This window comes from Melospiza georgiana, chromosome 3 (assembly GCF_028018845.1).
Source record: "Melospiza georgiana isolate bMelGeo1 chromosome 3, bMelGeo1.pri, whole genome shotgun sequence".
Lineage (NCBI taxonomy): Eukaryota > Metazoa > Chordata > Aves > Passeriformes > Passerellidae > Melospiza > Melospiza georgiana.
Genome location: NC_080432.1, coordinates 26,715,901 through 26,740,214, shown reverse-complemented (window position 1 = coordinate 26,740,214; position 24,314 = coordinate 26,715,901). Strand labels below are relative to the sequence as shown.

General features: G+C 42.1%; 1 protein-coding gene across 2 annotated transcripts in view; it reads right to left on the bottom strand.

The window, feature by feature from the left end:
* AFTPH (aftiphilin) overlaps nucleotides 1-13,716 on the bottom strand; it is a 42,317-nt gene extending 28,601 nt beyond the window's left edge. For both annotated transcript variants that reach the window (XM_058019852.1, XM_058019853.1), the window contains exons 1-2: nucleotides 13,618-13,716; nucleotides 3,004-4,783 (exon numbers count right to left, since the gene is read on the bottom strand). In XM_058019852.1, coding sequence (XP_057875835.1) covers nucleotides 3,004-4,773 — 1,770 coding nt within the window. In that variant the 5' untranslated portion in view covers nucleotides 4,774-4,783; nucleotides 13,618-13,716. The remainder of the gene's footprint in view (nucleotides 1-3,003; nucleotides 4,784-13,617) is intronic.
* Nucleotides 13,717-24,314: the final 10,598 nt, after the last annotated feature.

The window sequence follows — 24,314 nt, the reverse complement described above, 5'->3', positions numbered from 1 at the left end:
CATTCAGAAAGCACAATATTTTACTGCCATCTCCACGTTCAGAATCTACAAACTAAGAAACAAAGGAAAATACATAGAGACCTTTTCAATGGAAACTTGAGCTACTGATAAATAACTTTGCTTTCATGCTGCATTCTGATGGATGAAAATTGCTGTATACATTATTTCCACATTTAAACAGCATTGCTGCTGGCTAAGTAGCCTTTTCAATTTTCTGCTTTTGCAAAGAATTCCATTAGGATCATTCTGTTTATAAACCATTCAGGATTCTTTCATCACCACATTACAGTGACTCTCCCAGCCTCACCATCACTGATCAAGTGTATTCAGTATCTTGTAAACGATCCCAGCTCACCTTTAGCCTAAGCTGAGATCTCAATTTTCCCATCTATCTCAAGTGTCTAACACATGCACTGTTTGTACACAGCCTGCTCCCTTTGGGTTGCTACAGCAAATGCTTTTTAGATCTGCCAGCAACACATTGATGCAGATAATCTCCTCCTCCCTACCCTTCTTTAGGCTGGGTAATAACAAACTTTGTTCTCTTCCCTCTCACCAGATTTATCTTGCCTGCCAGTATTTCTGCTCTTGCATCAAACAGCTGCAGAACCAAGTTTAATACCTGCCAAACAGAAGATTGGCAACTACTTTAAAATGCCATATTTTGTGTTTTGACCTCAGTGACAACCTCTTAAATGACAGCAAGGAAGCTGATCAAAATCTGAGTTTAATTTTACTAAGCTTCTGCACTCAGAGTACCAGGGCTGTCTGCTGGCTCATGCTGACTCATTAGTTAACCTCTGTTCCTAACAGCAATTTAGCAAACTGTGGCTCATTGGATTATAAACAGAATTACTATTTAATTTTAAAACAAGGATTTTTTAATATAAAAAACGTTTTAGTAGATCCCTCCGAAACTTCAAGTACTTACAAAATAACTACTGCTTTAAGAGTTAACTGAAAAAAAATGTAGCAATTGATACTGCAAGGCTAAGGAAACTATTGCAACAGAGAAAACATGTCCAGCTCAACTTCCTCTCCAGTTTATTTGTGTAAAACATTCTCTCAGCTGTACTTCCTCATTGGCAGAGGAAGAAGAACATCACTTCAGATCCAAACAGTCACAACTGACTGTAGCATAAAGAGAAGGAATGAAAAAACTTGAAGTCTTAAAATTTGCTTTACAATTAGACTTCATGACAGACTTTAAGTAAGGAACTTCCAGTTTACTTGACTTTTATCTTTTGTTAAGGCAGGCTTGGGGAGGGAAAACTTAATTACAGAGCCTCTGAGGGTTCTGTTTTTATAAATATCTACATTCAGAAGTGTTTTCTATTGAAAATCTATCATAAAATCACAGAAAACTTTAGGTGAAAATAAATATTTGAAACCTTCAGGGTATCCCTTAATATTAATTAATTACAAGAAAAAAGGGATGATTTACTAGAATCATCTCCCCACCCCATTTCTTTCTCAGATTCTGGACAGTCTTTCAAGTGGCAAGAGAAACAATTGAGATTAATTGCAATAATCTTAGTATTCTCTAATTTTATGGGTGAATAGGTAACAATGGATTTGTGCTTTCAGCTTAAGAAATGGACCAACACATTCAGGTGATAAAGCAAGGTCTGACACAGACACAAAACTCTGCCTGCAGGTTTACTCAGGAGCCTTTTTTTTTTTTTGGCTTGTGAAATCTCTTTGAGGTTTGGAGTGTTAGTCACTGCACGGAACAGCAGGCAGGAAGAGCAAGGACCTGAGGCTCACAGCTTTTAACGTGACGAGAAATCAGTGCTAAGTCCCAAAAGCTCCATTCCATTTGCTGATGCTGGCAGAGCTCCAGCTGGCACAACCTCCTGAAAAGCCATTTCACCTGTCACTGGTAGGAAATGGGAAGAGGCAGGGCTGTCACTGAGCAAGGTCCTGAAAGAAAGGACTTACCTCATTTCCTTTTATTGCCAGAGAAGATCCAAACCTTTCAGACACATATTAGCACTAACACCCTTTACTGCTGGTGCTGCTGCACGCCTCAAAAAGACAGGGCATACTCCAAACTACTCACATGGAATGACATGAACAAAAAGAAGCTTTGAAGAAAATTCTAAACTGAAATTCTTGTTCTGGATTTTGTAAAAGTATTATTAAATGCTTAACAAAAAAAGTCTTTGAATGAATAGCCACAAATCTCAAAATGACTGTCATAAAGGTTTAGGAAGTAACTAATTAGGAATTAATGAATATTTAGCAATGAAAGCAGAAAACATAGGAGAAGTGGTAAGAAATAAACCTATTTACTTCCCTGTCCTGGAAACTTCTAATTAGAAATAGCAGCAGCTTTAACAAATCACCAGTCCTCTGTGATGTTGTTAGAATGTGCAGCTCCCCACAATTAATACCTAACAGAACTTTTAAAGAGTTAACTTCCCAGGAGTTTGAATACCCAAGACAGAATTCCACAGCTTGTGTTTTATCATGCTGTCTGCTCTAAGTGAATTAGTACAACTACTTACAAATCAAATCATCATTTTTAATCAGGTTTTGAAAACACAGATAGAGAATGGTGATGGAAAATTTTGGGAACCAGTAATCCCAGCTTCTGGTCACACCACTATTTTACAAAAAGGCAACAGAGTGCCTCCCCAAAAGGCAGTAAACAATGAAGCAAAAGGAAAAACTATCTATCACAGGCCCTGAAATGTTCATGTTGGCTTATTCCTTTGATCAATTTATGTAAATGATCACATGTAATCATCAAAACACATTCCTACAAGTTCCAGCACACCTTGCTCATTTGTCTGTGGGAAGTAACAGTGCTGCAAAGATCTGCAAGATCCAAACACAGCATAATGTTTCATGCCAGCCCACCTCACAGAGCACATTAAATCTCTCCTGAAAGGCAAACAAGGACTATTCAAATATTTGTTGTACGCAGAAGCAGGAACCAGGAAGAACTGTATGCACAAGGGCAGAACAAGACTGAAGAAAATCAAAGCAAACTGTTACCTGAACTGAAGGTGATAGCTCTTGCTTACTGATAGTCCCTTGGAAAGATGCTAGAGCAGCACTGTCGGTCTTGTGGAACGCTGGGCCATCGCTCCTGGCAGACACATCTGTCCTATGTGACTGCCACGTCTCTTTTCTGTGATGAGATTCACCAGCCTGCTCGTCTCCAAAGGCAGCCCAAGAACAGCTGTCTTTTTGTTCATCTTCAAAAGCATTCCAGTCTGTGGCCTGGTCACAACCTGCTGAACTGAAGTCCGCAAAGTCATCCGAGTCCTGGAAAGCAACACTCTCATCTTGAGGTTTTGGCACCGAATCGAAGTCTCCAAATTCAGTATCGTCACCATTTTCTACCTCAGTAGTATGCTGGAAGTCTACCCCAGAAGTTTTACTGGTAGTATCACATTCTAAAGTGCCAGCAGCCTGATTTAGTTCAGCTTGGTCCAAACCTGCTGGCTGCTGACACACAGTACTCGTGTCCCTGAATTCACCAAACTCCTCGTTCGGTTGGCTGACATGTGCGGGCTGCTCAGGAGTTCTCTCTGAATCGAGAGCATTTACTGAGCCTTCAGCATTCCTGAAGGTGGGAGATGCACTGCTGACTGAACCAAAGTCACCAAACACATCATCATGTTTGTCACTGCAAACTACAACTTCAGTGCTACTTCCACCATTCTTGAGATCTTCATCACCACCCAGTTTGTCTCCTGCAGGATCACAGCTGAGGCTTTGGATCTTATCAGTCTTGATGTCTGCTGCTTTTGAAGAATCCTCAGACCTACTAAAATCTTTGCCATTCTCTATGTGATGTTGTCTTCTCCTCCCACTGTGCTCTCCATTCTCTGTAGTGCATATTGAATTTCCAGTTGTTTGAGACGTACTAGAAATTGCAAATTCCAGTGCTGAGGGACCTTGTTCACAACTAATTTCTGAAATGCAAAGCTCTTCTTCACTTTGAGTTACTCTGTTTATTCTGTTGTTCTCCTGAATGCTCACTGAGTCTCTTTCATTAAGAACACTGCATATTGTAGGCTCTGCTCCCTCTAAATGGATTGGGGTTTTGTTTGAGAAGGTAGCAAAATCTGCAATATCTTCACCTGAGCTAGGCATTGAGTTCAAATTTTGCTCAGTACTATGGGTGCTAAGAGTTTTCAGTCCCTTTGAGTCACCAATACTGTCTAGATCTTCTGTTCCCTGAGGATTTACAGGGTCTGATGCTGCAAATCCGTTTGTTAGAATCTCTAGACACGGAAGTTTCTCACCATTACAAGCATCTATTTGCTCATCCTGCCTCTCAACTGTTACACCAGTTCTAACCACATGAGAAGAAAAACCCTCTGATTTTCCAGTGTTGTCTCTTTGTTCCCCCCTTCTGTTTACATCTTCTAAAGCGGTACCTGAAGTTCTAAACTTAGATTTTTCTTTGATAGTACTAGTAGCTGACATATCAGAAAGCTCCTTAGGATGAGTAGGAAGCTCTGCAATGCAGTCTTTATCTTTACCATTTTTAACAGATGTGAAAGTTGCAATGCTAGCTACATTGTCAGAATAATCATGGAGTGGGATGAAATGATTTGTGGGTATAAACTCTTCCTTTGGATGACTGTAGTCCGCTGTATCAAAATCAGCAAAAGCTACACCAGCAGTGCTCACACCAGAAAATCCTCCAAACTCATCTTCATCATCATCATCAGCTCCATTGTCAAGTGGTGGAGGGGATGAGGAGTACATTCGAATAATGTCTGGTTCCATTGTTTGGTTCTGCTTCAACATTAATGTATTTCTGTATGAGAGGAAAACAGAGCTATGTTAGAACTGGGCTAGCTTTCATCTTCTTACATATTTCATTTTTACAGTTTCATGCCTCATTTTTAAAGTGTGTATATAGGTCAATATCTGTATTAGGTATCAGAAAGAAACACTCCCCAAACCCATGTGTTTTACAGGTCACAAAGAATCTACTGGGACAGTTCAAGTCTCTTCTAAACTATTACATGATCAAATTGTCAGCAGACAGTGCTGAAATTATCACCTTGAGCTGTTGTGCAACACACTGGCACAACTAAATTCAGTTTTAACTCATCAGTTCTCTACCTCCCATCACCAGCAGTTCACAAAAGTGCCAGTGACCCTGGTCCATGATTTGCCACCTTCCTTGTGTGCTCAGGTGTGTGACAGGCATTAAGCCACTCCATGGACAATGTCACAACAGCCATACACACAAGGGACCTTCATCACTGTCAAAGACTTCAAAAAGTGCTTCCATAAGCTCTGAAATGGTGAAGGAGTGGAGGAAGGAACTGCTGTTAGAACCACTAGCTATGACCTGCTGCCCTACTCTCTTTCTACCAACCCATGGGTTTCCGTTTGGTTGCCCTGTTCTCTGGATTTCCCACCCACAAGCCCACACACTGCCTCCATCTCTGCTGCCACCAGCCTGCTTCTGTCTCAGGAACCAGCTGAGAAATGCCATCATGATGCCACCAGTAAAGCCTAGAGCCAAACACACTTCATCAAAACTTATTCTCAAAAAGAGAGCTGAGCACGATTACTCATAAAATATTTAACCACAAATCACTAAACCACAGGGGGAAAAGAAGAAAGAAGAAAGTATTCCCATGGCCTAGATAGAAACAGATTAAGGACTTTCTCTGTCTTAACACTGCAAACCATTGCAGGAACAAGCCAGGTATGGATGGAAAATTTTCTTTCCTAAAGAATGAGCTTGACTTTTTCAATGCTGTGTGCAATTAATGAAACAATAACTACTAGTATGTATAAATTCACAGTTGTACACATCACTGAACTGGTCCATAACTTCAAACCCTTCAAAGAAGAGCTCACACCAATCTCTCTCCATTTCAAATGACACTTGACCTGAATGAACCATAATAACACTAAGCCTCACCTACAGAAAAAGAGAGGAAACAACCTAGACATACTGGCAAATATTTGAACTTCTAACCACCAGAATAAGTGCAGACTTTACAACACTAGTTCTGCAACACAGATAAAACATGATCCTTATATCCAGTGCCTTTAGCAAACAAGTTTGTAAAAGCACCTCAAGAGCAGCACACAAAGGGTAAAAAAGCAACAAATGGAGCTCTGCAGTTCTTCTCAAGCACAACATACCAAGCACTTGATATTTGCCAGGAAACTGGCATCCTTGAGGTGACTAACATAAAATTTCTTTTTGAAAGGGTAGTTTGCAGTTACAAAAGTACACCATGCTTATCAGATGAAAGCATGAAGTAATTTGTAACATAACATGCAAACAGAAGAGAACTGCAAAGGAATTTTGTTTAGAATAAAGCCTAAGTTGTCAACAAGCTCCCACATAGGCTTACTCAGCACCAGCTGCTTAACAAGGTATTTGAGAGAAGAGCTTCACTCACTCTAAACTTCTGAACTTTCCCATTAAAAGAAAAACTTGTCTGTATAGTTGATAAAAAACCATGTGTTTTAAGTCTTTTCAGATTTAGAGGTTGGTTTTCACCGGAGTAATTTGAAATATCACATTCAGGTCTGTGTTACTAACTACACCACCTTACCTTAGTGGATCTCATTTTGGTAAGATATGCCAAGAAAAATTCATATACTATCCATCATAACAACTCTACCCATTTTTTTGTTGACCATTTACTGTATGACTATTTTAACCTCAGCCAAAAATAAATCCCAACAGAGTTGAGAACATCCTTGGAGGCAAGGATGATCTAAAATAACCCAAATATGCAGTTTCAGAAAACAAACTGAATAATGTGAGAGGAGCAAGCATCACAACCACAGGGAATTTACCCACAAGACTCCTTTTCTTTCCAGTTAACATGAAAAAGGGGAGACAAGAATAATAAGGATAAGCACAGGACAAAGACAACTGCATGGGAGCTGAAGCAAACAGCCAAAACCCAATTGAACATGTAGGAAGATGTCTGACCATTTAAAAACTTTCTCTCCTGCAACTTCTGACATAGAGCAGAAGAAACTTCCTTCAATTTTTCATTTCAAAGAACTTTTAAAACAACACAGGGACCATTTACAAAGCAGCAGTCCAGCAGCACAATGCTCCAGCTACATTTTAGTAACAGTTGCCAAAACAGGATCTGCAAGGAACATTAACTGTACTTTTAAAAATTTGATCACAAGTTTGATAGTCTACTATGTGTTTAATCCACATGAACCCACTGCCTAACCAACTGTATGCACTTCTGTATAATTATTTTTTAAATGTCAGGTATTTCCAGTTATGCTACTGCTGTATTTTAAAAGCCAAAAACAGAGAGCTCCAAATGTATGAATCTGCATTATAAATGAGTGTAAGGTTACAACTGACACAATTTAATTGTTGTTGACAGAACTCAAACTGTAAGAAAAGGAAAAAAATCATAATAGTATTCCCCCTCCTCTTGACTAATCAGTGATAAATTCTTAAACTGGGCACAATCCCAATTCTCCTCACAATATAAAACAGCATGGGTATTTTATAGTCTTAATGTAGTTTTCTTCAGAAAGAATTTCATTATGGTCCTCTTTCATGACTTCCAAAAGTGTTCTATCTGCCAGCTAGAAACCAAATCAGTTATTGTCCATTGAAACCTTTGGTGAAAACCCACAGGTCTGACAGAACAAATACTTTGTTCCTTATTTCATTTAGTTAATCCCTGCTTTGTCTGGCATTTCAAATACAGCTGGCACTGTGGCTTCATCTTTTGTAGTCCTTTTACCCAACTCAGACATATCCTTGGTCAAGACATTCTGCTACATTATCCTGTAAACCTGGTATTTCAAGTGATGTTTACAATGTGATTTAACCAAAGTAGAATTTGAACAAGTTCTATGACCAATGATATGGATTATTCATCATCTTGTTTTTGAGCCAATTGGTGACCAAATTTAAAAGTCTAGTATAAAGTTAACTTTGTTCACTTATAGATTCTATAAATATGTACTTCTTAAAAGAAACCACCAATTTTTCAGTACACTATATCATAAGGATTGTGATTTGAAGGCAATTATAACAGCCTTTACTTGTGTAACAGACCATAACTTGCCTAACTTCTGTGATTTGTAATAAGTAACAACCCAGGTTTCTGGCATCAGACCTTACACCCCGAGGTGAGGAATCTGACACAGCTAAAGTGTTCATGTTTAGTGGATTGCTTTAGTCACAAACACAGATTTATGCTGACAAATGCCAGTAACTTCTGCAGATCTCAACAGTTTAAGATTAGACTGAAGACAGATTTCTATCACTTGCTCATGGCACGTGGTTGTAGCAAGGTTTTCTAGGAAAAATAAAGAATTTCAGATGAATTTCAGATGCCATTTTCTGTATTTCTTTCTTTTACCTGTTTGCTTGTTGGGTTTTTATTAACTGGAAATGCTAGTTCTTGCTTCCATGTGCTTCTTTATATTCAAATTCTAAAGTTCACCATCAAGGGATTTCTCAAAAAATTTCAGTACCACAAACAGGAGACCACTGTGTAAGTCATACTATAAATGCCATTCACCAATGCCCTCACATACTATAAATGCAATTCACCAATACAATCACAAAACATATTGACATTGTACTCTAAAGGAAAAAAAAGCTGCTTAATTAATTAAGATTCAAGGTTCAAACCTTTTTTCTCAAGTCACATGCATTTAAGAAGGCAATTCAATTAATTTGAAACATTAAAAGAAAACAAATCAGTAATGCTAAAAAAATTTTGATAGGCAAGGAACTGGAAAGAGAAAATGCAAATCCTCCTTTTCTGATCACTAACTAGGTTTTCAAAACATTTACAACAAAACCAGGCTATCTGCTTATTTGTTTGCAGTAAATAGGGAACAATATGTGCTTTCCTCACACACAGATCACATCCTTGTTCACTACCTTTTTGTAGAGTAATAGCAACAGCCTAACAAAGACTAGGCAGCATAGAGAACAATGCAATTACACTACACAAAAGCAGGTATAAATAGTTCCTTCTCTGTGTATCTTCTAAGGCAAGACTTGAAACAGCATGTTTGGCTCTTACATAACACCTAAAAAATCAGGAGGTCTCAAAGAGTATCTCTAAAGAAACACTCGAGGCATGGAAATTCAAAAGAAACCCCTTGTAAGGCAGAATGTTTCCTTTAACTTAAGAGGAAGCAAAGCAATGAATAACCTCTCAGCTGTGGATTATTCTGAAGAAAAGCTGAGTTAAGCAAACCACCTCCTTAAAGCATACAGGAAACACAATAATCAGAAATGGCACAATCAAGATCTCCATGACAGAAATTACAATGTTACTGAAACACCTTACAGTAAAAGCCCTGCAATGGCAAGGAGATGGATTCAAGTCATTAGCTGCTAGCATCTGATCTTTCCAAGAACATTTAACTCTTACTGCAAGGGAATTCCTCTAGCAAATGCCAAAAATATCACAGTAAGGACCAGATTTAGACTTCTTATTACAGCACAGTGTTGGCTTCCAGTAGGAAAAGCTATCCTTTTCCATTATCTCTTTGCCTTTTCTTTGGCTTAAGAACAATGGAAACCAGATTGCCAGTCTTTCTGCACCTGAGAACTTATTTCTAGAATGGTAGTTGTAAATGAGGAGAGCCTGTCTGTTAGTACAGCATTTCTGCAATCCAAATCCACTCTAGAGAGAGTCTGTCCAGGCTGAAGTCAATATGTTCTTAAAATGGTTTAATAAGCTTACTTTTATTTTTGGAAATAGTTACCAGCAAACAAAATAGAGCAAGAAAATGTTTACTTCATAAAGCCTCCAAGAAATCAATGTTTTCGATTTTGAACTTAATGCTGCTACAGCCAGAAGGCCCATTACCCAAAGCAGGAGTTTCAGAGCACCTTTTCTTGGACATGGATGAGTTGAGGAAAACAATATTCTCCAGTTCCAGTAGGCAAACATATCTAAGCCTTATTTCTCACTACCAACCATTTGGAATTAATCAATTCCACCATACATTACTGTGGTTTCAAACACTAAATTTGCTGGACACTTTCTATTACAAAGTGTTGTATGTATACTGAACATTAAAGTAACAGAACTCAGGACAGCTTCACCAAGAATCTGGCACTAATCTCAGGCAGCTCATTCTTCCTGTTCTCCTGTGCTCCCCAGGCTGGCATTAAACACCAGGCACCCCTAGACAATCCAGCCTATTCCATATTCAAACCTCTTTGACAGTGCTGCTCTTCCTCTCATCACTGACAATGCAGGAGGACCAAGTTAGGTGGCACACATGAGAAATTTAAACAGATCCTGGATATAAGCACTTCCATTTTAAATGTTGTTAAACTATATAAAGAAGTAAACATGTATTATCAGTAGTTGTGCTGTTCCACTTCTTCCTGTTTCATTTTGGCTTAGCTGCAGAATCAGAAGAGCTGTTGGAAAATATGAATCTGAATGTTCTGTTGTTTCATTAAAATCCTTTTTTAACCAAGAATAGCATTACTCGCCAAACCTAAAAGACCAGGTTGTCCACAAAGTTACTATAAGCAAAAAAATGCTTCAACTCAAATTCAACTGATATGCTTTAACAGCTGCAGCTGTACATAAATCTGGAAACAGAAAGTGGGGAAAATGTTGTAAGAACAAGCACATCTTAAATTCATATGGGCAAACACAGGTGGCTGGGACAGTCAATCAGGTTACAGTCTGGCTCTGTGGAATGCAGCATTTGTGTCCAACACACAGCACACAGCCACACAATGTATAAAGACAGATGCTACAAGTAACATATAACTCAGATGTTTTCATTCTTATGGTTTCTTAAATTCATTTTAAAACAGTGCTTAAGTCAGTGATAAATCTATTTCTGGATGTTACCCTCAAACATACTAGCTGGGAATGTGTTCTAAATTAGGATAAAAAGATGCTAGATTAGAAAGTATTAGAACTAGATTACCTAGGGTCAAGCGTTCTCAGAGACTTGCCCACAGAGCAGTGTGATCTCCATCACTTCTAAACCCTTCAAACTTCACAGAGGCTGCAGCACAGAGTGGATCAGAGCTGCCCAGGGCTGCACTCTGCTGTGACAGCTTCTCCCACAGCCTGGCACAAGGAAAACAGCCATGGGTCTGCTCCCATTACTGCAAATGTACTCACTGCTTGTTTTCCAGGGAGCAGACTTACTTATTCACCATTTATCCCACCTACAGACATTGCCTCATATTAAAAACACAATACAGGAGGGACACCTAATACTCCAAAGAATAAAATCTATTTTCCATCGCTTATCAACAGACATATGAACTTGAGGTGTCACGTTTCCTTCACCCTACTTCCAAACACAGTCAAGTGAAGAGAGGATTTGCCCTTCCCTGTGGTTCTCCCAACACAGGGCTCTTGGATTTGAAAAACCCAAATTACTTGCTTTACAGCAGATTTCTTAGATCACCTTGCAAGTGGCACCAATACAGAAATATTCCTTGCAATTGAGAACTTTAATTGCCAAAGACATTAGCATGAAAGAAAGTCTACAGAAAATGAGACTGTCAGTTTTCAAACAAGGCATTTCAAGGCTTTATTTCTCTGTGTGTGTGCATAGCAGCAGCTTACTCAGTGTGTTTTTTTTGCACAAAAGGAGAAAATCTAACAGACAAAATTTCTAACACCTAGGAATGAGTAGGATCTAAGGCACTTCTCTAACTATCCAGAAAAATTATAAGTATTTTGAATCCCCATGAAAGGGTGAGCATGTCATTGCGCTGAAATGTTCACAAAGAAGCAGTTTAAGTTGTCAAACAGCACAATAGCACAGAGAGGAATGAACGTTCTGTCGAGAGAGATAATGGTATCTGCAAGAAAATTATGCTGCAGAGTGTAGTGAAAACAACTCGATCGAGCATCAGTTTCTTTACCACTGGATTTCCAACTGATACCACCACAGCCGTGCAAGGACAGCTCAATGAATATTTCAAGAGGAAAACGCAGAGCTGACTGAGGTCCATCTAAGGTGCTCTATTATTTCCACTGTGAAAGACAAGTCTTTTCAAAGCACTGAAAGTTTCAGAATATTACTCTGGGTAATTAAGGTGTTAAAAGGCTTGTGTTAGCTCAGTAAGCTACTGGTGGAGTTTTTAAGCAGAAATGTAGAGATCACATAGAGCCCTCATCACCAGCAATATGTGACACAAGTATGATTCACTGTGTGAACTCCAGATTTTATAGCCTATTAAATCCTTTGCTAAACAAAAACACAATCTGAGCAAAAACAAAGTACATTAAAAAAACAAATGAGGCTGAGATTCTTCAACTGCTTACTTATAAACAAATTAAGGAAATAAAAACAAGAGGTCATACTTTCACATGACCTTAAAAGGTCATACAATGTGTACTTTATGCAACTATCAGTGCAGAATGAAAACACCAGAGCTCCATTAGCTTTTCTACGTATTTTTAAGTCTCATTCTCACATTCATGCTATTTATTCTTACGGACATGACTGTTTAAAATAAACAAAACAAGCCCTCAGTAGCCACAGGTACTCCAACTCTTCCCCAGGCTGCCACAATTAATGCCACATTCCTCCAGGTACAGCTCCAGCTTCAGGAGGAGAAACTGCTACCTGTGCATTGCATGAGCAACCCTCTGCCTGTGCTGACAACACAACAGACCATTTTTATTTTTAAAGTAGGCTAATTGCCTTTCCAAGTCTAGTTCATATATGTCCAGAGAATAAAACAAGGAGGAAATACTTTTCATTTTGTTCAATCTCCGAGGACCAATCCAGCTAAAAAGCAGCATCCATCAAACTCACTTTACCATGGGCTCAACAGCTGAAAAATGAGTTCTAATGAAGCATGTTGGGCTCTAAACCATGCATGGAAACAAAACTTGTAAGCCAACCCAGCGCAGCTCCTGTCAGCAATGTTTCTCTACTCACTCCAGTCATTTATGAACAGATGTTTGCTTAAGGAGCATTAAACTGCCGGTTTCCATTTCTGTGCTGAAGATGGAAGGAAGGGCTGTCACTATTAAGAGGCCAGTTTACTGACACTGTGAAGGAATCCCAAGGTGTAATCGTTGTTTTTAAGGCACTGTCTTCTCTAAAGAAAAAATTATATTTTGGTTCACCAAGTAGACACTTCTCATAGCAAACCGAAGCGTCAGGACCTAACAGCATTTGAGCAATTTCGCCTCATTTCAGAATGACATTACCTCTTCCTCAAAAAGAAAAACGCCGTACTTAAATTATCGTAACTCTGTTCAGCCTGTCATGTCCAGATGCATTTAGCAACAGACACACTCTACGCCCCTCGAAAGAGAAAGCTTGTCAGGAAAAGCCAAACACACAGGACAGCTGAACTTCTTGCACCACATCCCTGCGCCCTCTCCCAGCTGAACCCCAGGAAAGCGCGGGCCCCGCCGCAGGACAAAGCCGAGCCCCCGCTCCGGCCGCGGCGGGACGAGCCCGGGGAGCGGCGGGGCTCCCCCTGCCCTGCCCTGCCCCGCCCGGGCCCGCCGCCCTCCCCCGCGGGCCCACGGCAAGGACGGCGCTGCCCCGACAGGCCCCGGCCGCCGCCGCCGCGCCCCGGGGGCAGCGCCCAGGGGTCCCTGGCGCCCTTCGGCGGCCGGGCCCGGCGGGAACGAGCCGTCCCCCGCCGTCTCTTACCTGCGGGCTGCGCGGGGGGCGGCGGGGCCCGGGTGGGCATGGCGGCGGGCGGGGAGGGGGAGGGAAGGAGGGAGGAAGGGGAGAGGGGCCGCGGCCGGTTATCTGCGGCCTCCCGCGGCAACCGCCATGGAGGGGAGCCCCTGTGGGCGACAGGAACCGCGTCGCTGCGGCCCGGCCCCCTCCGGCCGCCGCCTCCCGCCCGCCACCGCCCACCGCGCTCCCGGCACGCACCGCGCCGCCGCCCCCGCCCGCGTCACGTCCGGCCCGGCCCGCGCCCCGCCGCGCACCGCGCTGCGGATAAAGGGCTGAGGGAGCGGGCGCTGCGCTCAGCGCGTCCTGCTGTGCTGCGCTGTGCTGGCGGGACTCAGGGCCCTAGAGCAGCCTGGGGCTGGAAGGGACCCTAAACGTCAGCTGGTTCCATGCGCCAGCGAGCGTATGTTAACATTGTAAAGAATAACGTTTAAAAGTATAGCGTTTGAGTAGCGTGCAAAGCCTGCCATTCGTCCTGGGGCCGTGGTTAACAGGGCTCTGTGCAGCGGTCACGACGCGGCACGAATTGCGTTAATAAAACAGCAAGCGAAGTGTAACATTAGGGCTTTGTTACGGAATCACGGAGTGAATTCGGTTGGGAAAGAGCTCTGAGGTCACCGGGCCCAGGCTGTGACCCTGCATCGCGGAGCCAGCCGGACACGGCACCGAGAGCCGCGGAACCCAGTGTCGTCCCTGAAACACCTCCAGGGACCGTGACTCCACCGCCTCCCGGGCAGCCCTTTCCGAGGCTTAATCACCTTTTCTGTGCAGAAATTCCTCCCAGTGTCCAACCTAAACCTTCTCTTGCTTACAGCTATGGCCTCTGTCCTGTCACTGGTGGCCTGGAGGAGAGGCCGACCCCACCTGTAGGAGCAGTAAGATCACCTCGGAGCCTGTGCTCCTCCAGAGACTCTAGATCCATACACGCCATGTTGAAACACGCAGTAGTTTGGATGAGAAAGGCTTAAAACAGAACATTTCATGTTTAACATAGGCTAGTGGAATAAAAATACCTCAAATGCATTTAAGGGTAATTATAATTAATCTGCTAATTTAATCAGCAAGAGAAGGCTTCAGTGAAGCAGGGGGGAATTATATTGTTAATGCAACGTTTCTGTGACGTTCTGAATCCTGTTAAAATAGCTGAAGATAATAATGGATGACTATTAACGAGTCTGTGTGACTATTAATGAAGCTCTATTACTTCGCCTCCTGGTGGCTGCTCTCTTTTCACAGCTTAGTGTCAGAAGCCAGAGTGAAGCTTGTGCTGACCCGGCAGGATAGGAGGAGAAGCCTGAGGGAACAGGAAATAGGATAATTTAGCGTTCAGCGACCTTCACCCCGTGTACAACAATGCGATTTACAAATCGTGAGGGCATCGTGTAAAAACAGTGAAATACTTTGCTGTGAAGCAACAGAGAAACGAGATCTTCCCCGCCCCCTTCCCCTAATATCTGGCAGTAGCCATGAAGTTCCAGCATCTCTTACTGTGGGGTGCTACTTCGTGAGGATTCATTTTCCATTCCAGCTGTGTTTAATTGGTGGTCATTGGCTATGAGTGTTAATCTTCCTGTTGTGAATAATACAATTGGAGAAGGTAAAATAATAATTACCTTCTCTTTTACATCTGCCTTACCAATAATTTCAATGATGCATGAAATAAACATGCTGCCTGTAAACTCCACAGACAGCAACATAAGTCCCAGTGTTGTCCAAAAGAATCAGATTTTTTACCCAGTGCAACAAGCCAATAATTACACACTCAAGAGAGACATTGGTTATTTATCTCAGAGTTGCACAAGCTTGGATCCTCTGTGGTATTCCACAAATCAAGTACACCAACTATAAAAACTTTTTACTATTTATACATTTTAGCAAACAAAGGAATTAGTGTTCATTAGCTACAAGTTACAGAGTTCTCTCACTAATTGGTACTCTCTCCTCTATTGTTTAATGACTCTCTCACTTCTCATGCTGATTAGTCTGCATGCCCAGGCTTTCTCTTGCTCTGAGGTGGGCTCTGTTCTGCTGGTTGTGATCTGCCCCTGCTGGAATTACCTTTTACCCAGGCAGAGCTGATTCGGCATGGTCACTGAGTTGTCTTTATTGGTTTCTTCCTTATCTTGGGAGCTCTGCTAAATGTCCTTGAGGCCCATAAATTCTGCATTCTTTGTGTCCACTATCAGTGGAACATCCTTCTTCCCAAGCCTGGTGAACCTCCCCCTAGGTCTGAGATCATTGAAGCAAGTCCAGCCCTAAACCTTAAGAAGGCAATTCCACCCACAAATAATTTGCTTTTCAACACCTGTATGTCAGAGCTTGTTAGCTGCTCTCTGTTTAAATCTCCCTTCTTGTTGATATGGCTTGAAAGTATATAAAGACCAAACATTAAAGAACAACCTTTCTTTAGAAAATTTTACATATTACACACTTTGCAACACTGGCACCCTAAAGAAAAACAAAATAGTAAAGCCCTTCTTGTGCAAAAGCCCACACTTGCAGAACAATCATGTATCTCAGAAGAAAATCCGGGAAGATAAATGGTGTCAGTAATCAGGTTCTCGATTAGAAGGAAATTTGTTAAGTAAAATTTCAGATGCTTTGAAGAAGTGACTCATGTCCTAAGCTATAAAGATAAAAAATTCCCCTAAATAGTCCCTGCCAGTCTGGTGTGGTGAAAATTTCCTTCTCTTTCTTGGTGGCATTCAGAAGTTTCCAGGACCAGACGCGTTAATCAGTATGCAGTTGTGAGTCCATAAAATTCACTTAACTTGAATGCAAGATCAGATGGGAGGTAAGCATGTCACACAAAAAAATGAAGTTAATATTCACTTAGGCATAGTGTGAATGATTGACAAGATGTGTGGGATTTCTTCAGTCGTTCCTGCATAAGCTTTGCTGTTGAAGGAGATTACATTTGCTTGTGAAGGCAGACTGACTCTTTATAATAGCATTAGCCATATCATGTATTAGCTCTGTGAAATGGAATTCATGCGTTACAACAGTAATTTCAAGGTTGTATTTTTAACATATGAAAGTTTCCTTTACACAATTGCATGGATTGTAAACACTGTATCTTGTTTGGAGATGATTCTAGCACAGTGTTCTATCCATTTTCAAATATATGGTGAGGTGTTTTTAAAGCAAATGCTTTCAAGCAATTTGTTTTCCTAAAGCATGGTAATAAAATTTATAATTGGATCTCAACGTGAATCCCTTCTGCAATAGAGGTTTTAAGTCGAGCTGGTCTGGTCTTGGTAGGTCTGAGGCTGAGCCTTGACTTGTTGACTGCAGCAAAGTGGCTTTATCAGTCACTGCTACCGAGTCCTGAGCTGTCAGGAGAGGGCGCAGCCTTCCCAGAAGTGTCAGATGGAAAAAGGTGCTATGGTGTGTCAGTATGATTCAGAAAGGTTCTCCCAAAACCCTGCGTGGTCTGGGAGACACAGACACTCCTCCTGGTTTGGGAATTGAGGACGGCGGAAAGAACTTGCTATGATCTGCGTGCATGTCCTTCATAAAGCTTAGTCATTCATAATTCTCAAAAAAATGGAGTATGTAGTATTTACAGAGAAGAAATTTAGGGTTTATTTCTCATTTTGAAGACTACAACATGGCTCTTGAATTTTAGTTTAGTAAATTTTAGTTTTACATAAGCTGTACCATATATTGTGTAGTGTGATGCAGAAAATCTTCTGAAAGATCATATACTGCTGGTAGTGGATAGTGCAGTTCTTTTTTTCTCTTTAATTTCAAAATTGCATACAGTGCAACATGGCTCATGCCGCTGCAAACATTTTTGGCTTCCCCACTGAGTGAGGAAGAAATTTGCTGTAATCAAAGGCTAGATAAGTCTCCAAAATTCAGGCAGTGTGCTTCCCTCTCTGCTGTGTCTGGCAATGCTGCTGATCAGAAACTAGGTAGCCAGTGTCCTGAGAAATTATCATCCTTGGTTTTCCTGATTATTATTTTTTTTAATTCACAATCCAATCAGACATTTAAAGATTTTATATTATCCATAGAATGAATTTTAAATAGTCTTTTAAGATACCAAATAGTTTAATTTCATTAATGCCTTATGCTTACATTTCTGCTATTGGCTCTGTCCTCGGCCAAGTGCTCTTCACTACCTATTTTAACACCTTAGGTGCAGGGCTCAAAAGAATACTCAGTTTGCTGCTGTCACTAAATTGGGATGAGCTGTTGACTCCCTTAAGGTCAGAGAGGCCCTGCAGAGAGACCTTGAGGAATTAGAAAGCTGGGCAGTCACCAACCATGTGAAGTTTAACAAGGGCAAGTGATGGATTCTGCACCTGGGATGGGGCAGCCCTGGATGTACAGCCTGGGGAATGAGAGGCTGGAGAGCAGTGCCATGGAAAGGGACCTGGGGATCCTGGTCCATGGCAAGGTGAACATGAGCCAGCAGTGCCCTGGCAGCCAGGAGGGTGACCTGTGTCCTGGGGACATCAGGGACAGCATCCCCAGCCAGGCAAGGGAGGGGATTGTCCCACTCTGCTCTGCACTGGGGCAGCCTCACCTCAAGTGCTGGGGGCAGCTTTGGGTGCCATGATATAAAAAAGACATGAAGCCATTAGAGAGTGTCCAAGGGAGGGCACAGGGATGGTGAAGGGTCTGGAGGGGAAGCTGTGAGGAGTGGCTGAGATCACTTGGTCTGTCCAGCCTGGAGGAGACTGAGGGGAGACCTCAGTGGGGTTTTTGACATCCTCAGTGGGGGCAGCAGAGGGGCAGCGCAAATCTCTACCGGTGACCAGTGATAGGAGTTGAGGAAGCAGCCTGAGGCTGAATTGGGGGAGGTTTAGGTTGGATATTAGGAAAAGGTTCTTCACCCAGAGGATGGCTGGCACTGGAACAGCTCCCCAGGAAAGTGGTCACAGCACCAAGCCTGGAAGAGTTCAAGAAAGATTTGAACAAGACTCTCAGGCACATTGTGTGATTATTGGGATGTCATGTGCAGGGCCAGGAGCTGGAACTCAACCATCCTGATGTGTCCCTTCCAACTCAGTATATTCTATTATTCTAATATTCTGTGAAATCATTGCAATTCATCTTCCCAGAGTGTTTTGACATTTTCTCATTCTGACATGAAACTGAATTGGCACATTTCTCTGAAATGTTTTAAATTCAGTAAAACTGCATTTATTTTAGACCCTTATAGCTGAAATAAACCTACAACTGCATTATCAAGCAGAAAGGTCTTTCCTGGCTGAATTCACCAATCAGAATCAAAAGCTTTATATGAAGGTTTTTTGTGGCTGTGGTTTCATGAGGTGGGCATTATGAAAGCTAGTTGAATGAATAATATGTGCTTTCTGCTGGCTTCTAAATGGGCATCAGTCAATAAAAGAAAAACTCTGCAGTCACTGCTAGCTGAGTTAAACAAAGCTGCAGCTGAGCAGAGAATGAACTGTTGCTAAAGCAGCCTGTTGCTGAACCCCACTGTCCTTTGGCATGGAAAGGTGATAAGACAGATTTATGAGCAGTGTTTCTTTGGGGAGTGGCTGGGGCTTTGAGCTCCACCCCGAATCAGTGCACACTGCCTGGCTCCTCCCCAGGGCAGCGCTGGGCTCTCACCTGTGTCAGAGTTGGGGGAGCCAAGAGTGCCTCTCTTGGCTGCAGGGCACCACCCAGACGCATCAGAGACCCTTGTGAAGAGCCCATCCGGGTGTGCAAACTTCCCCACATCTTCTGCATCACTGCTACTCCCTTTGGCACTGACCTCTGGGCACGCAGAATGACCAGGCACTGGTTTCTCTGGTTTTGGGGATCCAGCAAAGGTGCTTTAGCCTTTCCCAGCTCCCCAGGCAAGGGACTGTTTCCATTCTGTTCCAGTTGCAATGGCATAAAATATAAAACATTGTTCCATATGATTCAGATGCAACGTGTAAGTATTCTGTTTGATGCAGTGTAAGTTTGTTACAACTTTTCACAAGTCTCCCTGGATATCTTTGCTGGAGTCCTAGTACAAAAGTGAGAAGGCATTACTATGTCAGCAGCTCATTCTCTTGTGATTAACAAAACATTAAAATTTTCAGAATTGTCCCTAAACAGGCCTGAATGTATTAACTACAAAGAACCCAGTGTAGTTACAGAGAACAGAAATAACAGTTATTTTAGAAGTCTCTTACATCTGAATGTAGGTTCTTTGAGGTTTAGCTCAGGCTTATTTGGGCAAGAATACAATTGTTGACACTCAACAGTGTTTGTTAGGAGGGTTGAGGGTTTTGTGGTGGGGGGGTTTGTGATGTGGTGCTTTGTGTGTGTGTCTGTGTGTCTGTGTGTCTGTGTGTGTGTTTTGGTTTGGGTTGGCTCTTTGGTTTGGCTTGGTTTGGTGGTATGTTTCTTTTAAAGAGGTTCTCTCTGAGTCTTGACCATGTTTGCACCTGACTTGGAGCATCTAATGAAGATGAAGAGTCACATTCTTGCCATATGAGGGCTTACCCAGTGGATTAACCAGATCATGAATGTCTAAAGAGCCCCACTTTACCTGCTGTGGCCTAGACCACATCCTCCTGGTGGCACAAGTTAATGACTTCAGTGTGGCAATGCTACGTGTGCACCTGGCCTCAACATATTTGCATACATAACTCATCAGCAAGGTGTGCAAAGTGTATTTTAGTGTATGTACATATTAATGGTGATGAGGCTTGTCAGCAGAGTCTGTAACCAAACCCAGGTCTGACAATACTTCCCTCTCCTAGAAGATGATATTGAGTACCTCAGCTGTCAGCAGGAAAGCAAGATCTCTCATGCCCACAGCAGCAAAACATTCCAGTGTAACTAATTGTTTTGGTTTGGTTCTTGTTGGTTTTAGTTTTGAGTTTTTTTTAATGCAGGCTCTAAATGCAGAAAGCCCATAAGGAAAGAAATCAAAACAATTCATTTCATGACAGTGCCTTGGCTTTAAGAGGTATGGCTTGTGAGCTTTTTACATTTAAGATGAAAACTGCTTAAAAGAGGTTAAGACCATTATTCTGTTTTAATGGTCTCATTGATTTATTGGGCAAAGGTTAGCTGATTTTCAAAGTCGTCCTCCTCCCTGCTGCATCAGTTCCTTTGTGTGAGGGAGGAGTCAAGAGCCTCCAACACCCTTGAAAATCAGCTGATAGGAAATTCCAAGGTACAAACTATTCACTCTACGTGTGTAATAAATATGTGTGTAATAGGCACAATGACAGCAGTCCCTTGCATACCAACCTGTGCAGGGTAGTAGTATACATTCCTGTATTCTCCATTTATGTCCATTTGAAGACATTTTCATTTCTAAGGCATTTTGGAGTTTGGGGATATTTTGTATGGTTGGGTCTTTTAGAGGTTTAAGATCACTGAAACTTACCTCTACCACTGTTTTTCCCCCCCATATATTAAAGAAGACCTGCAATATCCTATTTTAATCACACAACTTCATCTCACTTCTGTATGTCAACACAGTCACTGAAATTCAGGTGTCAGGTTCAGATGTTTTGATTAAGTTTTCCTAATAAACTAATGTTGTGTGACTGGCAGTGATTCTTATCAATAAAAATAATTTGAGATTTTTTTTTTTTGCAAAGGTCATGTCGTTTTCTACAGTGAATGACAAAATGGCCATTAAACACATAGTAGCATTCAGTTCCAGGTTCAAAAATGGAAATGGCAGAGGTTTTTCTGGGTTAATGACAACTTATGTCTCAAATGCAACTGCTATGCAAGGAAAGTGCTTTCTTTCACAGGTGTTTGTCAAAATCGTTCTCATTGTCTTTCAGACTCATATCTGTTGCCTTATTTGTCAAAATCCTTCTTGTTTTCTTTCAGGCTCATATCTGATGCCTTGTTTCAGAGCCATATGTTCCAATTTTATCCTCTGTCATATTTTTCTGTAATAGGTTTGCTTTCTTGATCTACATTCATTGAGATGCAAAGCATCTGGGATGTAGGCACAGGAGAAGGCTAAATCTCAGAAAAAAGAGCATTTCTTCCTTGAAAGCTCTTACACAAGAAATGTGTGAGATTGGCTGTACCTGACCCTAAACTACCTGACAAAGCTGTTGTCATGAACAAGAAGACAGAATCAGGAGAGGAAATGCCATGCTCCAAGTAGATAAAATGTGTTTGAATGCTAACAGAATGTCAGCCCCAGCTGCCAGAGTCCTGCATGCAACAACCTTTGGCTGCAGCAGCAGTCAGGATGAGACCTTCAGATGGAGGGATCTGTTGGTCTCTGTGTCATCCCATTGTTGTCTCACAAGCAGAAAGAAGAGAGAGTGAACACCTGATATTTGTATCAAGAACAGGCTGAGTGGGAGAAGGAGCAGGCAGAGAGGGGTGTGGAGAACAGGGAGGGAAACAGCAGGGTGGCAAATAGAAGCACAGACCATGGGGGAGATGAGGAGATGAAAAGTCCAACCTCCACCCCTTCTATATCCAGGACCAGTCAGAGATCTCTGGAGAACAGCTGAACCAGCTCTGTGTCCATGAAAAGAGCTAGCAAAGATGAGATTAGGTAAATCCAAGCACCTGAGCAATCTGTTTAAGGTCATTAGGCTCCTCTTTCTAAATCATGGCTAAGTGGGTTTCTGCAGTGGGAAAAGGATGCTGTCTCTGAGTCAGCTTCTTGGTTCTGGGAAGCAAATGTAATCTCATCAAGCTTACTTGGAGTCACTGATGTGGTCTGCAGGAGCCCTTGCCTTGTTTTCTCACCATTCTCTGCATCTCTGCACCAAACATGCAATCTGAGGGCAGCCTGTGGCACTACAAGGGAACAGTAAGCTGCAGTCACCCCCATCTCTAAAGTTACTGAGCTCAAGGGAGTTTGGCTCACAGTTTTCAGTTTTTAACTACTGAGCTGGAAAAAAGTGCAATACACATAATAAATCTTTTAATTTATAGGGTTGGGTGCTTCTTGCAAGGAGCCTTGATTCCCAGCACAGGCTGATCCCCAAGCTGGTGTTCTGAAGGAGACTCTTTTGTCTCAATTTCCCTGCATTTATCGAATTGTTTACAATGTAGGCCACAGGGTCTTTTCTGTCTGTTTGGTCTGATGTAGGTCAGCAGTTCAGTGGATTCAAATAAATGACTGATAGCAACCTCCAGTTGGTTTCCATGGAAATGGCATTGGGCCAATTGCCCAGTTGTGGAATGTTGTAGGAGCAAAGGAGACATAATTATTTCCAAATTTGGCCACAATCCATATTATATCCATATTTATCCATATTTTGCTGCAAATGGCCTTGTCTTCTTTGGCAAGATATCCCGTGGGCAGAGAACATATCCTTAGTGACTCACTGTTCTTATGCTGGGTATATACCATGTTCCATGCTGGGTGGAGTTTCCAACAAGTTCTCCTCTGTGGAGAGGCCAAGACTCACGACCCTTGCTGGGCATGCAGCTGTGTCCCAGAATCAGGCTCCTTTGGCAGCCTGTCTCTGATGCTGCTCTTTATGGGATCACTCACAGACCTTTGAGCAGCAATTAAATCTTGGTACAAAACCTGTATTGAGGTTTTCAAGGAGCAAAGGCTCCTGTGCATATCCTCATGTGAAGCAAGAAAGAGTTTCAGGAGCACTGCAGAGATCTCCCACCAGTCAAATGCTTGTTCCTCTTACTCAAAGAGGTCACCACCTCTTTGAATATGAGCCAGCTTTTGTTCAAAAACAACATCAGCATTTTAGCACATGACAGCCCCCAACATGTCCTCTTGTATCTTCTGGGATCATTTTGTCTGAATTGTGCTGATGGAACCCAATTGCTATCGGATGGCCCTTTGCAGAGTTGCTTCAGAGGTGAGGGAGATGCGGACTGAACATGCTGGGGTAGCTGTCACAAACTGGCCTATTCTTCTCATGCTTGTGGCCAGCCAGTCAGGGATGGTTGGTGTATTATCCACTTTGTGGCTGCTGAGCCATGAGTCTTTGATCTTTTTTCTGTATAAATGTCTTCAGATGCAATTTGACAGCAGGTTGCACTCAGAAGATTTTTCCACTCTGCAGTTCTACACTATCAAGACATGCTTAAATTATCCTAGAGGCCATGCCTTCAGAGAGGCCTGGGTTAGTTGCACATCTCTGGGTTTGACTGACAATTTATACACCCTCCCTAGCTAGGCCACTTCTCTGGAGAGTCCCTGTTTCTTGATCTGACAGAGATGCAGGCAGACAGAGCTACAACCCTGCACTATATAGAAGAAAACCAGGGTGATAACCCCTATAAAACATGACAGAGTCACTGCATGCTCGGGTTTGCCTTGGAGCTGGTTTGCTTTTACAGAGCCAGACCAGTTTCTTCTGAGTCAGATCCTGTTATATGCACACTATTGTAGTGCCTTTAATTCATTTTAAGAAGGTTTCTTCCCCTTTCACAATTATTACCTTAGTTATGTCTTTGCTTTCTAAAGTGTTCTGGTTGCATCTCACAGCTGCAAGCGTGCCCCAGGGCCTGGTGCAGTGAAGTGTCTGTGTGTGTTTTGCTCTCTTGGTTGTATGGAAGGAGTCATCACTGCATTATAAACTCATCTCTATAGTTTTCAAAGCTCATTCAGGCCGGTGGAAAAGCTTCATGTGTGAAAAGTGTCAGGTCCCTTGTGGGATGGGGTGGGCTGTTACACCCCAAACTGAATCTTGCCATTCCTTTTTCTGTACTAGACCTGGGAGGAGGGAGCAGATAGGAGAAAGTAA